The sequence below is a fragment of the Chroicocephalus ridibundus genome, chromosome 5 (assembly GCF_963924245.1).
Source record: "Chroicocephalus ridibundus chromosome 5, bChrRid1.1, whole genome shotgun sequence".
In the NCBI taxonomy this organism is placed as follows: domain Eukaryota; kingdom Metazoa; phylum Chordata; class Aves; order Charadriiformes; family Laridae; genus Chroicocephalus; species Chroicocephalus ridibundus.
The window spans coordinates 81,956,634-81,973,589 of NC_086288.1; the positions used below are offsets into that span (position 1 = coordinate 81,956,634).

Below are 16,956 nucleotides of genomic sequence, written 5' to 3' on the forward strand. Positions count from 1 at the left end.
AAGCGTGCCATGGTGTTGACATTTGAGATTTTCAACTCATTTCTTAATTTTATCTTAAGTGATGTGTCATTTCTAGTAAGCGCATCACTCACCAGTTCTTTGCTTCCTGTTTCATACATTTTCTTTGAAATTTGGTTCACTTTTCCATGTTATTTCCGAATGTTACCGCATCATTCTTCTGTCGTGGTACATTACAAGTATTCTGTAGCACTTGGTTTTTGTAGCCCTTTGGTTACCCAGGTTTTTACACTCAAAACCATTGTGGAAGATCTCTGACTTCCCTAAAACATACAAATAACAATCACTCTGCAGCATAAAATACTCTGCCCGCCTCAAAAAAGCACTGTATAAGATATTTTTCTTCCTAAAACAGAACACTCAGAAACTGACGTACCAAGACAGTGATTGAATGTAGAGGAAAAAAAAAGCAGGGAGCCAAAACATTAGCTTGAAAGACAATCTCTACAGAAGTTCGGAGAGCAGAAGGAGGAGGATTCATGGGATTCACGGCTCCCTGTTAATTCATTGGTTTTCAAAGTTGGAATGAATTAATTTTTTTTGTGATTTCTCTCTTTTTTTTTAGGTTCTTAGCTTTTTAGAAGTTAAAACCTAATCAAAACCATATTCCGCCTCTCTTCAACTGCGTATTAGTCAAAGAAAGCACAATTGTAGTATTTATGATATTAGTCCAAGAAAGCACAATAGTAGTATTTATCAAATAAGACAATTAATAGGACTCCAGCACTTCAACAAATATCAAAAAGCCTGCATTTTATCCGTGTAGGAAGTCGACAGTAATTCAGTCGTGCTAGAATTACGCAGTTAAGAAACACAAGTTACTTTACTGGGTCTGATTTTAATTGATCGCACTAGTTTTAAGGAGCCTTTTCCAGGTTGGGCGCAAGCCCGCAACAATTTCTTCCCAAATGTAGAGATATTTGCATTGCTCAACGCGTTGATAATCAAACGACTCGGGCAGAGAGTCCTTCGCACAGCGCGGTGCCAAAGCTGCAAGAGGCATGGGAGGGGTTCACATATTTTTGTTTTGCGTTTACTGCCAGCTGCCGTACTGCTACGGTGTTTAAAGCCAGTGCCAAATACGGGGTTTTAAGGGTTCTCCTGTAATTATATCAGATAGAGAAAGGGCAGGGCGTGCTTTAAGGCTGAACCCTTCCTTATTCATTTAGAGCCTGGCTCCAGCCTCCAGGAGCTGAACACCTTGTAGAGCTTCCCGACAAGGCCCTGCTGCCCTGGCCGGGCACAGTCACGCTCATCTGCTCCTCTGCCACTGGACTACTGGTTTTTTAAAAATGTGTTATTGGCTCCCGGGCACGGAAATAACCCCACATTCCCCGAGTTATCTGGTGACTTTTAAAAAAGTGATTTAAGTAACAATACTCATATCCTCATTGAGCACTGTGCTCCCTTAACTGCTTGGGGTTGTTTGCTAGCTTTGTTTTGTTTCTTTAAAGGCATTAAGTATCTAAGGTGAAACCTGGCAGCTGAATTCTCCCCAGTTATTTGGCCTATACGCAGGACAACGGATTAAAAAACTTACCATTGTGATGCCATAGAAACAGGCTGTGGTAATGTTGAGCACGAGAGCAGGGTTTTGATGAAGGAAGAGCACACCGGAGAGCCAGGAAGCCTCTCAGACCAGATCTCCAAGGCTGGATTCCTAAATCCCCTTGCCCTCAGCTTCCCAGGCAGCTATTTCCTACCCCCTCTCCACTGGGCATTTTCCACTAAATTTTCTTCACTCCAAAACCTTTCTTTCAGTCATAGTAGGTGTTTCCACCAGCTTCACGTCACGAGCAAAGCGACGGGAAGCTCTCTAACTCTCAAATCCCTTCCTCTCTAGTGTAAGTCAAAGGAATCTAAAATCCAGCCATCGCCTCTCTTCCCCCTCGTGTCCCGTAACACCCTCCCATGGGCGCTGACAAACCCTTCACCAAAACCGCGTGTTTTCTAGGCATCCTTACACTTCAGGAAATTGCACCATACACGTTTCTCATTCCCTTTTTGAATGTCTCCAGTGACTTCCCTTTTCCATTTTATAAAGCAAAGTGATCTCCTCTTCACTTTATGGTCCTCCTCACACTACTAACCCAAGCCTTTTTCTTCTCATCCACTGCTATAGCGTTAAATTCATTTTCTATTCTCTTGGTACTACTAACTTCAGTTGCTATTTCTCATATTTCCAAAAAAACCATTGTGCTTTCTCTTATCCTGCCTGCTATTTTTGAAAAGACAGACAACCACAGAGCTCTTTGTTTTAGTGTCTTCCCCCAGATCTCACCATGGAAGTCTTGACATCCTCAACAACTCACATAGAATGAGCTCCAGTAATAGATTTTTCATAACTATTTTCTTATAACTATAACTATCCTCTGCTTTGATGTTTCCTTTGTTCTCGTATTTTCCCCAAGTACATGACATTTTTGTGCACGCACTGCTGTTGTCCTGGATGAGCAAAATAATCTGGTCGCTGACCTAGCATGGGCCGATATGATGTGGTGCTGTAAAAATGCATCTTGGCAAATCTCTGAGCCTGTTGTTCATTCAGCGTCTTGCCCTCTAAGTTAGTTTGACATTTCTGGCAGCCAGTCTATCTGGCTTGAATTATTTTGTATACACAGCTAGGTATAATATCTGAAATAAAGCATAGCTGCATAACCTCGTCTTCTTCTGCAGTAATTGCTGCCTTTCTAATTTAGTGCATACAGAGGGATCATACAGAAATCACATTATGGAAAAAACTCTTGGACATGAAAAACTGTCTTATACTTAATGAACACTTCAGTTTCTCGTTAAGGAGGGTTTGGTCCCACCACATTACGTATGCGACCTGAAATCTGTCTCTTAATTACCCCATGCAAAGGTAGACATTCGGGGCATTTCTCCAGCTGTGTTTTCCACCCCTTCTTCTCATCAGAAATTGGGGAAATGCACTAAAACACTGCCCAAAGTGCACAGGTTGTGGTGACTGCCTTTGGAAGCCCTCCGAAATGCCTTGCCTGATAGTCCCTTCACAGGTGTGACATCGCTAATTTAGTTTTCATCACAACTCGGACAGCACCATGCAGAGAACGAAGAGATGGTGACAGAAATGAGGCCTGGGCTGCTTTTTGAAAAACTCCATTTGAAGGAACAGGGTGACACATGTCACAGAGAGATCACATTCCTGCCTCCTTTTCAGAAACAGATTAAAACCACCTGGAGACTCCACGCTTTGATGCCACTCTGGTCTGTGTAACAGCATAAGCCATGGGCCATGGAAAAGAATCAATGTAAGGGGAGGGAAATGGAAGAGGAAGCACCACAGCCGGAAAAGGAACGCAAAAAAAGACATTGCATTGCTAGCCAAAAGGTCTACTAGAAAACAGTAAATGAAATCACGTCCTGCACACAAATGCCATGCAAACGTTAACGTCCGTTCGGCATTGCACTGTTCGCCCGGGGAGCGTGCGTGAAAGGTTTAATCTGAACGGCTTCAGCGCCTTCGGTGTTATTTCTTAGCTTTGAACAGAAAGCGCAGATTGCCTGTATGGAATTATTTGTCTCTCAAAGCACCCAAGTCAAACGTTCATGGAGTCACTCAGTATCTTTTCATGTCTGTGATTTCAGATAATAGCTGTTTGGGATGTTTTGAGTCTAGCTAATGTATTGGATGACAACCCCCTGGGCCAAGCGCTAGTGCACCTTTTGGTGAAAAAATCGTAAATGTGGTATGATTTGGTTTGACTCTACCATTGAATAATGCAACATCACATTTTGTTATCTCACGTTTTCTTAAATAAGCGTATCGGCTTCTCACGCGTGGGATAAAGTACCCAAAGCATACTCTCGGTCTTCTGCAGGCTGGCCGCTTCGGAAGACAGAGCCTTTATAGCATGTTACTGCCCCTTGTGACGGCTCTTCCAACTGTACACGTGAAGTCAGGTACTGGTTTTTCTTAAGGATAGATTATCTGAAAAGGTTGACCACTGAAACATTAAAAAGCAGAAGTCCTCATGCTTCTATGAAAGCTTTCATGGAAATTGAAGGCAAGGTTCAAACACTGTCAAGTTATGAAATATTTTTTCCCCCGTGATTCGTAGCTGCCCCCTCAAGTTTCGGCAAGAAGGCTGAGGTGCTAACTCTGGATATCTAACGGGGGAAGTGTCTACAGAGAGCTTCTTCCTCTGGGCAACATCTTACCCTTTGTGCAGTTTATCACAGCTCGGGGTGGGAAAGGGCTTATGTTGTGAGAAGCTCCTACGGGTACCTGCAGTGCGTTGGTGACAAATCCCGTGGGCTTCCAAGGAGCCAAGCACACGCATCCCTGAGAGCCGAGCTGTCTCTGCTGGCCCCGGGGGTAAATCCCACAACAATCCTGCCACTGCTTCCTCCTGCCTTTGGAGGACCATCACGTGCTGTGCTACCAAGGAAGACTGTCTCTAATTACAAATATTTTTTGCCAAGGTTATGGATATCAACACGGAGCCTTTTTTTGCCGTCTTGCTAGACTTGCCATTTAGATTCTTGAATGGAATAACGGAGAGAGTCCATCCAGCCAACAAAACCAGTGTGAGAACCCCTGGGTTAGTTTATCACAATACTTTTAAATGGTCCCTCTCTGGACCCTCACTCCTCTGTCACCCCCTGCGCACCGCAGATCTTAAGCCCGAGCGAGTCTTCTCCTTCCCTTGCAATTAAATCCAGATCCCTGTTTGCAGGCTCATAGCGTTGCTGACTCCCTCCCTGACAGAGTGATTTAAACTGTGACCACAGGAGATGCCCAAAATTATGGAATTTGTCCCAAAATTCCTTCACATGAGAAAGCATGTAATGTAGGGAATCAGGAAAGGGGTGCAACGTTAAGCAAAGTACTTTATAACCTGGAGAGCACGAGAGCATTGGCTTGTTTGGGTAGAGTTAGTTACAAAAGTGAGATCTACTTCTGTAATTTTGATGTTCCTCTTTCTCGTCAGGCGGAGCCGGGGAAGTCCGTTCCTCGGACACAGTGGTGAATGCTGAGCGCTGGAGCCGTACTCTTCACCCTGATTTTTCCCTTAACAATCCTGCGATCGAACACGCTCTTCCCTGCTCCCTCCGCATAGGTTTCATCCCATGCTGCATTCCACCAAGCCGATCCGCGGGACACAGACTTCTAAGAGTTGTTTTATGGAAAGAGCGTGTGCACTCAGATCTTAGAGTGTTCCAGTGTCTCCGGAGAGTCCAGATTGTTCTTGACATTTATGCCGAGTTATCAACAATTTAGAAAACAGTTGCCAAAGGTCATTCCGACTACAGCTGTTTGGAAACGCAGAGGGGTTTATTGATCTTTTCCCTTGCGTAGCGCTTTCAAAAAAATATTAATACGTTGTGGAAATGAAGACCGTGACGGACGCTGATCATGACTTGGCCAAAGGTTGGGGGCGGGGGGGGTTGTCAGGGTTGAGGGTGAAAGACTCCGCTCTAATGCTGCTGTCAGGGCCTTGTGTGGTAACACTGATCTCAGCGCGTGCCTTTGACCTGGCACCGTGTTTGTCTCCCAACAAATGAGGGAAGCTGGCTCAGCTGGTTGGGAAAGAGCTCCCGAGGCACGGTGGCACCGATTTCACAGCTCCCCAGCCATCTGGAGCCCTCCCAGAAATACAGGTATCGCATTCAAACAAATCACTCATCCCAGAGGCCAGCTCTGACTGCTTTTATGAAGCACCGTGAATCATGATCTTTAGGAAAACTAAATGGCTGCCGTCCAATTTAGCAGCTGGATTATATTAGTTCACATTTTTAAGGACAAAGGTTATAATAACAAGATCTCGTGTTACTCAATTTACTCAATTAAGTAACATAGTTACCTTAATGGTTCTGTAGCAGTTCGCTGGTGTCAGGAGCAATATAGTTTGTTTCTTCTGGGTAATACAAAAGAAGGGAATTCCATAGAAGGCAGCAGCCTGGTCGAAACCAGGCAGCTGGGGTAAGAAAAGGAGCAAAAATAGGCCCCCTGCTGCCGAGAAACAAGGCAAAACGACAACAGCTACTAATGAAAGAGATGAAGTCTGAGTCAGAGAACTTCAGGGCCTTGACAGCACAAGCAAAAAGTTTAAACCTGATACACCAACAAAAGAAAACAGAGAACCCAAAAGACAAGTGTCTCCTAACACACAGGCGCACGTACACAACGTACACAGGGTTATAGAGTTTAGGACTGGGGCGGTGGGTCTTTCCCGTCTACCCAACACTCCCCAACGTGGTATTTTCTATGGGATAACGTTTGTGAATCTCTAGCAACAGGCTAACGAGCAAGAAAATTGACTTGAGCTGTTAGATCACCGTGGTTGCTCTTATTTCTATTGTATGGTGATATATAGCTTAGTATTGATAAATTTTAGTTTCATACAATTCAGGCGATATTGCAGAATTTGGCTTGTAAGCTGTAAAAGCAGTTAAATGTTCCTTAAGGTACAAGCTATGCTACCCACAGACCTGAAAATTTCTAGAAAGCAGGTATCGCGATATGTCGAACGTCCACAATGTTTCGTGACAGCTTTTCTATACAAATAAATCCCCTCGCTGGTAGCCCGCGGGGGGAGAAGGCTGGTGGGGCATTCTGAAGGCTGAAAAACAGGGAAAAAAAAAAAAATAAAAGGCTCAGCGTTTTTTCTTTTAGAAACCGAACTTTCTTTCAATCCCTCACCCTGCCGCTCGGTGCCAACCGCAGCCTCCCGAGCTGCCAGGAGCCCTTCCCAAACCTTCCAGCGGCTTCTCACGCCATCCCTGGGGGCACAAAGGCTGTGTCCCCCCCTCGGAGGGGACCCCGGGCTGCCCCAGGCCCCCTTCCCTCCCCGGGGGGAGCCGCCCCGAGGGGTGAGGAGAGGATGGAGCTGCTCTGCCCCATCCCGGGGTTCATCCCGGCACCGGGGAGGGCGCGATCCTGCCCGGCCCCCCCGCCCCGCTCCCCCCGCCCGGGCGGCTCCCGGCCCGAGGAGGAGGAGGAGGAGAAGGAGGAGGAGGAGGAGGGAAAGAGGGAGGGAGGGAGAGAAGGAGGGAGGGAACCGGGCAGGTGACACCGCGCTCGGTCGCTCCGGCTCGGCGGCGGCGCGGCCACCATGCACGTCAATGGGAAGGTGGCCCTGGTGACCGGCGGGGCTCAGGGCATCGGACGGGCGTTCGCCCAGGCGCTGCTGGGCAAGGGAGCCAAGGTGAGCCCCGGGAAGGGCCGGCTCCCCCCTCCTCTTCCCCCGCACCGGCCGGGACAGGGCTCCGTCCGTCCCTCCGTCCGTCCGCCTCAGCCTCTCCCTCCCTCCCCGCCCAGGTCGCGCTGCTGGACCGCAACGCGGAGGCCGGGCAGCAGAGCAAGGCGGCCCTGGACGAGCAGTTCGAGGCGCAGAGGACGCTCTTCATCCCCTGCGACGTGACCGAGCCCGAGCAGCTGAAAGGTGCGAGCGGGGAGGGGGCAGCGCCCGGCCCCGGCCCGCGGGCGGCCGCCCCCGGGGAGGCTGCGGGGGGGGGGGGACGGACGGGACGGGACCCCGGAGCCCCAGCGCTGCCCGCGGCGGCTCGGGAAGGGCTTCGGGGTTGGTTCTGAGCCCGTGTCTCACCGCTCTGCAGCCGGGAAGCGTTGCCTGCCTGTCACCCTGTTGCTCGGCGCATCGCGAAGCCGAGCCGAAGAGACCATTTCCACCGGGCGCCGCGCCTGATAGTTTTGCATGAAAGCCTCTGCAAGGAGATAATTGTGATTTTACGAGTAACATATATATGAACTTTAAAGCAGGGACTTGCTTTTTATGAGGCTTCAGTACAGACTCCAAGCTGCCTTCCCTCGTCACAGGAGTAATAAATTCGGCTGGGGGTTGCAGTGCTCTTTCCATACAGCAGCCTTCTTCCACCCTGGGCTGCTGTAGCCAAGAGCAGAACTGGCGAAAATACGGCACATCCCTTTGTGGTGGGCTCAAAGAGGGGCTGATAATGTTTCGCACGCTTTTTGCAGATGCAGGGAATGGCAAGGAGCTTCCCTCGCGTAGGATTTGCATTTGTGTTTTCACTTAGTTGAGTAAATCCCGTTCCCTCCTGAGTTCTTAGAAGATCGTGTAATGTTGGTGTACCCTTCACGATATTTCATAACAGGCACACCACTTCATCAAAGTTTCGTTATTAGAGAGATACATTCATAGGTAGTGACTCAGATTCACATTTTGACATCACGTTTGCCGGTGCCCTTTCCCCACACTCGTTTGTGTCAGGCAGGATGTGAACAGTGTTAGTTCTGCTTCTATCCCCTGCGCTCCACCGCCCACTTTCTCAGCAGACGAGTGAGCGTATCCATTCTTCTTTCCCAAAGAATTGAGGCTAGCCCAGAATTCAGCGATATTGCTCACTAGCGTGGTTATGCCTAATTCCAAAGCTTTACACTGTCTGTCTGTAAGAGAGGCTTGAAAGTTGAGATCTGCTCTGATCAGCAAAAAACTTTTTATCAGCTAGGTTGATTATTGACTTCTTCTCCGAGTGGGAGGAGTAAGCCAGGAGCAAGAAAAAGCATCCTAGGGGTAGGAATGGCATGTGCTGCAGCATGGGTGTTACCTCCGTGTGCGTTCTCTCCCGGATTCCTCCTCTCCCTGGTGCCAGGCTGGGGCAGGACCCGGGGTGGGCACTGGGAACTGGGGTGAGCAGGACAGGCCGGCGAGGGCGGCTCTGGAAGAGAGTCAGCAGGAGAAGAGGGATCAGAGTAGGATCGGGGTGGGACCTCTGCTTGTGCTCCTCTCAGACTGCATTATTCCTGCTGCAGGTTCCTCAGCATAAATACAACCCTCTGGGGTATTTTTTAGTGGTTTTATTGGTTGAGGTTTTTTTTTTTTCCCTGCTTTATTTTCCTATTTTTACACTTATATAATTGCAAGCCACCACTTAATAAATGTAGACTAATTTCACTTCTAGTGTTTTAAGTTCACAGTGGATGTATCAAGCCCTTTACTTGCTTTTTATGTTAAAGGTCAGCTGCGTGAATGAAGTTCCTCTTATTTTAACTTTAGCCCTTTTGCTATGAAACAAGGCACAGTCCTAGGACGAGGATCTGTAGGTACATAAGGCCCATGGGCAGGAAATCAGCTGCTTCATCGCCTTTCAAGTCTTGCCTGTGCTTTTTTCTCTGGTGGCTCTTTCACATAGTTCCCCAAAAACATCTTCTATCTTGTCCTATTTCTGAAAAATCCCCGTAGATTTACGTTTGCTTTCCAGGAATGTTTAGGAAGCTCCCACATAACTGCCGTTCGTACTTACTTGCTGCTGGTTTTCTTACCGCTCCTTTAAAATGGATCCTCCTCTTGATTTTTCTTCGTTCGACACTGCATGTGATCATCTTCTTTTAATCTTTATGACTCCATAAGAACTAAGTAGTGTGCAATGTAGACACAGAGTTATTCTACATCCAAAAAAGGGAAGAACAAGTCAGTTTACGCTGATGTGTGGGTGATAATTTCATTTATAATGAGATTCTTCTTTTTATGGGTAGGTAATAGATGGAATTACTGTAGGTGGGTAAACTTTTACCTGAAATATTCCAAATTGGGTAATCGTTCTTTATTTTAACGTAGATATGCAAACGGCTGAAAAGCACTTGGCTCTTTTCTGAGTGTGTAAGTTAGAAAACTACAATTAGTCAAGACTGTGTGAATTTAATAAACAAATAATTGGAAAAAATACTAGTATCCAGGGTGTTTTTTGAAGGCAAAAGATTCTTTTAAGAATGAGGCTGATGAAAGATGTTTTTTAGAGAGGGCTTAAAAGGGAATCAGAGAGCCTGCTTCCAAAATTTGGAAGCTGATTGAGGGTACAAATTGTTATTTATTTTACATATTGAAACTAAGTGAAATAACCAATTCTGCTCCTTATAAAGCCAAAGGTTTTCATTTGCCCTTGCTGAGGCAGGATTGGAAAGATGAGAAGCGACCGAAGAGTTAAATTGAGAAACCAGAGAATGGATTAGCAACAAACACGACAAAAGGCAAAAAGGCAGCTAGCCAAAAATAGAGGCTTTAGTAATATTAAAATATTCTAGTTATTCTAGTACAGACTATGAATATTAGAAAGATCTGTACAGTAAAGGCAGTTGGAGAAATAAAACCCTTCCCATCAGCTGCCCGGCTCTTGTTCTGCTGACAAGATGATGGCGGTGATGGACCTGCGGCATTCAGGGAAGGAAAAGGCTGGAACAGCACCGGCCATTGCCGGAAAAAAACTTGGTAACCCCCTGAAAGTGCCGCAAAAAAGGTAGATTTCTCAAAGCTGCTGCTGTGCTGCTGCGCTAGAGATCAGAGAATTAGGATGGTCCTGGGATCACCTTTGAGTGACGTGGTTTCATTGAGGCCTGCCAAGCATAACTTCAGTACACCTGAAATACTCCAGGTTTTAAATCAGTCATCAAATGATGTTCTTTAAAACAATATTGGGGGGAAAGGGTGTGCCTTGGTTTGCATAATAATAAATATTTGAATCATAGAATCATAGAATCATAGAATTGTTGAGGTTGGAAGGGACCTTTAAGATCATCGAGTCCAACCTTTAACCTACCCTGACAAGAGCCACTTCTAAACCATGTCCCTCAGTGCCCCATCTACCCTTTTTTTAAACACCTCCAGGGATGGTGAATCCACCACCTCCCTGGGCAGCCTATTCCAATGTTTAATAACCCTTTCAGTGAAAAAATGTCTCCTAATATCTAATCTAAACCTCCCCTGACGTAACTTGAACCCGTTTCCCCTTGTCCTATCACTTGTCACCAGGGAGAAGAGGTCAGCCCCCATCTCTCTACAACCTCCTTTCAGGTAGTTGTAGAGGGTGATAAGGTCTCCCCCCAGCCTCCCCTTCTCCAAGCTAAACAACCCCAGCTCCCTCAATCGTTCTTCATAAGGTTTGTCCTCCAGACCCCTCACCAGCTTTGTCGCCCTTCTCTGGACACGCTCCAACACCTCAATGTCCCTCTTGTAGCGAGGGGCCCAAAACTGAACGCAGTACTCGAGGTGGGGCCTCACCAGTGCCGAGTACAGGGGGATGATCACTTCCCTAGTCCGGCTCACCACACTGTTCCTGACACAGGCTAGGATGCTGTTGGCCTTCTTGGCCACCTGGGCACACTGCTGGCTCATATTCAGCCGGCTGTCAACCAACACCCCCAAGTCCTTTTCTGTCGAGCTGCTTTCAAGCCACTCTGCCCCAATCCTGGGGGAGAAGGAACAATTTTTGGAGGGAAAAGCAAAGAAGCTGTATCTATATATGTCAGATAATATCTGCAGTCATGGAAATTCTTCCTCTGGAATGAACATCTGGAGGTCATCTCATCCAACTATCCGCTCAAAGCGCAGCCAGCCTAGACAAGTTTGCTCATCGCTATGACATCATCACGTTTTTTCCATACACATCTTTAATCTTAGTTCAAACACTGTCACCTGGGAGAACACAATGTCAATGTGGAAGTTTCCCAGCTCTTTATTTTGAAATTCTTTGGAAGACTATTTTCCTCAACAGAAGGAAGATGTGAATTTGAGAAACACGTTGTTAAAGTTACCTGACAAGTAGGATATATAAAAATTTATTCACAAGCAGATAAATTTAAACAAGAATTACAATGACTTATTCAGTGTTGTAACTAATATTAATCTTTCCACTATAAATAAGAATTGCGTACTGAGGTTAAATTCAGACTCAACCAAGAAAATTGGTCTGAACTCACGAAGCTGTTCTTTTTCCCTTTAAAACAGATGGTGCCAAATCTTGAATTCACTAGCCACATCAAACTGTTACAAATCAAGCTATAAATGCTTAATTTATATAATTAGGGTGCCAAACATCCTACCCAATATGAAATGTACAGGTGCTAAGAACTTTCATTAGCTCCTGTTATCAGGCATTATAAAACTGAATGAAAAGGTGACGGTGGTGTCTTAATCCTTCCATTTTTCCTGAATATGTTTAATTCGGGTGAATGGTTAGATAAAGCATTTAATTGCATGTTGCTCATTAGTGGTTAAGAAAACAGTGAAAACATTTTGGTAGCCTAATAAAACAGGAATTTGTGTGCATGCATTGTATTTTTATATCTTGCTTTCCCTAAATGCTAAGAAATTTCACCCTTGGATCTTACTACAGGTGCCTTCAAAAAAGTAATTGAACATTTTGGAAGGCTGGATATTGTGGTTAATAATGCTGGAGTGAACAACGAGAAGGACTGGGAAAGCACTATACAAATTAACTTGGTAAGAATTCTCTCCTTTCACATGTTCATACTTTATTTAACGCTGGGTTACACTTAGCAGCCATTGTGCCATGTGCCAGAACAGGAATGGTTGGATTGGGAAGCATGGCTATTGGAACAATAACCACGCAACTGCACATGTACTAACCCATAAAGGACCCACCACACACATTTAAGTTGCCTATCCAAGACGCACAGCACTGTGTAGACTCGGGCTAACACCAGGCAAAATTCTCTTTCTATAAAACCCGATGAAATCCCAGGTAGGTGGAACAATCACAGAATGGTTTGGGTTGGAAGGGACCTTAAAGCTCATCTAGTCCATGGGCAAGGACACCTTCCTCCAGATGAGGTTGCTCAAAGCCCCGTCCAACCTGGCATCGAACAATGTGGTGCCCAAAGCAGCAGAGCCACCCCTACAGGAGGCCGATCTGTTTAAATGAACGTTTTAGAACATTTTAGTCACTTGTGAGACTCGGATGGCCTGAACTAGAGAGAAAGTGGCCTTTTTTATTACAAGAAAATTACAAGAAAACTTGTTCAACCAAGAGCTCCACATTTTTTTCACCATGAAGCAAGCATACAATCTGAACTTTTAATACAGGCCATTTCACCATCGTCACCAATAGAAGCACACCACTTAGAGCACCTACTTGCAAAAACCCAGTACATTCAATGAGCCCATCAAATTTATTTTCAGACTGTTACCAGTTCTTTGATATTATCTGGTATCTCATCAGCTGACACCACAAGATCTATTTCTCCTTTGAAAATTTTTTAATTTAGACAACACTTCTAGGAGATCTAAGGTCCAAAGGAAAGAGCAGCTTTCTAGGTTAATAAACTGGCTTATATCCTACCACCCGTGAAGTTCTAATTTGCTGGTGAATCAGCAAGTCACCCCCATGACCATGCTTACACAGTGTTATAATCTAGATCTGCAAAGAAAGTAGCAAGAGGAAACTTGGAAGAGTGTGATGTGGAGTTTTCTCCAATCAGTCATTTGGAATTTGTCAATGCAGCAAGAAAACTCAGGATAAGAAAAGTTTGGTTTTGTCAAAAGTTTTAAGGACAACGGAGTCTTTGAGTCCTAATGCCTCCATGAAAACAAACTAACAAAGAAACCCCAGGACAAGTAACACAAATTGTATATGAGACACGTTATAGAAAAATTAACGGGAAATATATATTTGAAAAAAAAATTAGATTTAATAATACTTTTTCTTGATCTTTCTTATATATCCAAGGTCAAATTTTCTTATTCTTGGAAGCGGCTGAACTGAGACTGCAGAGTGAAATTTCTGCAATAAGAGAAATATATTTGTTCCATTTCCTTTGCATTTTCTTTGCATTTTCTTTGCATTTTCTTTAACTACACATATTTCTTCCTCCCTCTTTCCTTTCTAAAATATTCTGACAAATTAAACACCAGGAAACTTCATATTGTGAAGGAACCAGAGTGTGACATCGTCAGTGCTATGCAACATTGACATCTATTAGTACAGATCCCTTGAATTTGAGAGAAGACTTTACCTGTGTTCCAGATGATTTATTTCTCTTTATTTTTGTGCCTGGTTTAAGACAGGTTAGAAGTTGCTGTGGGCATCCATCTACCTGTCAAATTTGCAAACACAGATCATTAGTCATCACTAGAGAAACTGAAGTCCATGTGAGAAACACATTTGTCTGTGATTCACCTTTACATTTAGCTCAAAAAATGAAGGTGTTTCTAATCAGCAAGTCTTGAAGATATTTAATGTCCAGGTAAATATCCTAACGTAGAGTGATGACCAAACAATTTTTCAGTGCCAAGAGCTTCAAGCAGAAGGCGTTGAGAACCTCCATCTGCTGTTCTTCTTCTCTTATTACCAGTGATTGGGCTGCAGCAGACTATGGGTGGGGCTGAACCATCTCAAGTAGCAGAAAAGCTGGAATCCAAATCTTACAAATCTATATGCTTAAATACCAAGCAATACAGGGCCTAAAAAATTAAAAAAAAAAAGAAAAAAAAAAAAAAGGAAAATCATGTAGTTTATACATTAATGTATAGGTAAGTTCACCATAAATGACTAAATGACTTAATTCATAGCTGAAAGTTGAAAAATTTCATCAATACATGCTGGTGACTGAACAAGAATATCTAAACTGATCAAGCTGAATAGAAGTACAGCCATGCCAGTTACATCAAGGACTTTCTAAGATCCAGATACCCTCATTTATCTTTTGTTTGAATATTCTTCCCTTGTCTAACCCTGAGTCAACGATCTAGCTTATTTCCACAGGGCATTTCTATCGAGTTACTGTAATTTCCATAAACCAGGATATAACACTTTGTACTTTTTCATTTTTAACTATAACGATCAAAGAATAACAGCTGCTGCATTTAATATGTTGTACTGGTTGGTTCCATACAATATTTTTTCCTTCTTGTAGAGAAAGGAGCAAAATATGTATGAAATACATGATTTTAAAATGTGTCTATTTCCCCAACATTGGGCATTTTAAGTATCCATTTTATGATCCCTAAGAACAGGACTAACTTCTACGGACGCGCATTTTGATACATATTATGCACATATTTTCTACTTTAAAAAAAAAAAGGGAAAAAAAAAAACCCTCTACATTACAATCTTCATTTTAATGATATCATTTAGATATTGATACAACAAATATTCCCTGCCCCGGTATAAAGTACAAAGTACAAATATAGAGCAGTGCAGCGCAAGATAAATCAGAACAAACACATGTGGGGTGTGTTCTTTATGGCTAAAACAGTTCACAGAACCGGTTGGTCTTCAGGAACATTTTTAAAGGAGTGTAAGGAAGTTTTCTGATAGTACTGCTTGAGAAAGCTTGAAGAACAGAAATGAAGAAGCAGGTTCAAAAAGTGGGACTTAATTTAGAAGAAAAAAGAGGGAATAAACCTCAGTTCCTACTTGTATCCGTTACAAGTATTGGTTCTGAGAGCGAGAAAAGATAGCTTGGTAAAGATGGGGAGAAAAAGAGTATCAACCACCAAAAAGATTTGTGTTGCAGTACTTCCCACTGTTTTGCTACATTTGGTGCTAAACAACATCCACCTTTTTGTTACTTCATTAATATTTCTATTACATTTTTAAGTTAAGTATTCCAGCAATACCATCCGTTCCTCACCTCAAAACTCCAAAGCCGATCGTGTTGACTTGATCGATATCAGCTTGATCAATGGCAGCTTCAACTACTCATACCCATACAAATGTACACTCTTGCTATTATGGTATATAAAAAACCAGCTTGGCAACCATACAGCAATTCCATTTTAAGTGGAAATCATCAATGTGGTTTCAACAGCCCATGATGCACACACATACCCACGCACAGAATAGCGCGAGGACATAGGACACGTACGTTCTTATCAAGTTCCTACCTAGAGCCCTCCAGCATGACAAGAGCAGTGTTTCTTACATTCAACTTCATAAGAACGCAAGCCTAAGGAGTCCAGAAATTTTCTAATCTGACTTTTTTCCTCTTCAAGTACCTAAAGAAAGAAAAATTCCCGCATCTTTATGAGCCTTGAACATATATGCTAGCTAAACACAATTTGGTGTTCTAAGAAGCTTCGTTAATTTTATCTTGTGTTGACGATGTAGGCTTTCTGGAACCACTGTAATTATAGTGGCTGCTTAATTACAGTATCTTTTCTCTTTACAAATGCACTTAGCACATTTTATACTAAGACAATCCCAAAATTTACTTGGAGGTTACATAATATTTTGACTGCCTTACTGTTTTCTTATGCCAACAAAGTAATTATTTTGTAGGTATATTTAAACCGATTCCCCAAATGAAATTCAATAGACTCATGAAAGAATTTGACAGCAAAATCACAATTATCTCCTGTTTACGTGATGATTTTGGACACCCTAATGCATTATTCTGGCAAAACTTTAAATTGCAGGCCATAACTTGGGCATGCCAAAAAACCCCAGTCATATGGGATCCAATTATTTAAGTGCTGCCCAGAGAGAAGTAGAATTCAAATACACACATAAAATTTGTTCAGGTGCATGACAGTCTCATCCTTCATTACCAGGCAAAATGTAGCAGTACCCAATGATTCCAAATTTTTGCATTTTCCATGGGTTTGGATAATTTATTTCCATAAACGACAAACGTAACAAGTTTCTGCAAATTTAGAGAAGTCCTTTTCTAAAATGAAGTCTACCTAACTCAGGGTTTATCCCTGCCAAATACTTGGATTGGTACTACAGAGAAGAGAGTGCAACGCTCTGTATGTATGAGTGGCTCCGTTCAATGGAGCCCATGGTGAAATAAAGGTTCCAGCGAGTAGCAAACCTTGCAAAATCAATTAATTTGCTCATCAGTAAGGAACTATTCCTCAAAAAGCCAATTAATGTCTTGGCAGAAACCAGAAGGGTAACCAGGGAAACTTCAGGAGTGATTAATGTTATTTATTTTGGGGACAAAGGCTTCATGATCATCACAAGGCTGTGCCATTGTGCAAGCGGTAGAAGGGATCCCTTGGCGGTATGCTGCAACCATCTCCTGGTCCATACGCCTTGCTCTCCTTTCCCAGTGGACCAGGAGAAATGACAAGGACTGAACTTTTATCCCAAAATAATGTGGTCAGGACACACAGCTGGATTACCACCAGGTCATAGAATCATAGAATCTTCATGGTTGGAAAGGACCTTTGAGATCATCGAGTCCAACCAAACAAC

The 16,956-nt window shown here is 43.7% G+C and overlaps 1 protein-coding gene across 3 annotated transcripts in view; it reads left to right on the forward strand.

The window, feature by feature from the left end:
- The first annotated feature begins 7,018 nt into the window (after positions 1-7,018).
- The window catches only part of HPGD (15-hydroxyprostaglandin dehydrogenase), a 31,239-nt gene continuing 21,301 nt past the window's right edge, over positions 7,019-16,956 (forward strand). For all 3 annotated transcript variants that reach the window (XR_010071299.1, XR_010071300.1, XM_063336507.1), the window contains exons 1-3: positions 7,019-7,190; positions 7,304-7,427; positions 12,130-12,236. Coding sequence is in view for 1 of the 3 variants with exons in the window: in XM_063336507.1 (XP_063192577.1) it covers positions 7,098-7,190; positions 7,304-7,427; positions 12,130-12,236 (324 nt within the window). In the remaining 2 variants the exon portion in view is untranslated. The remainder of the gene's footprint in view (positions 7,191-7,303; positions 7,428-12,129; positions 12,237-16,956) is intronic.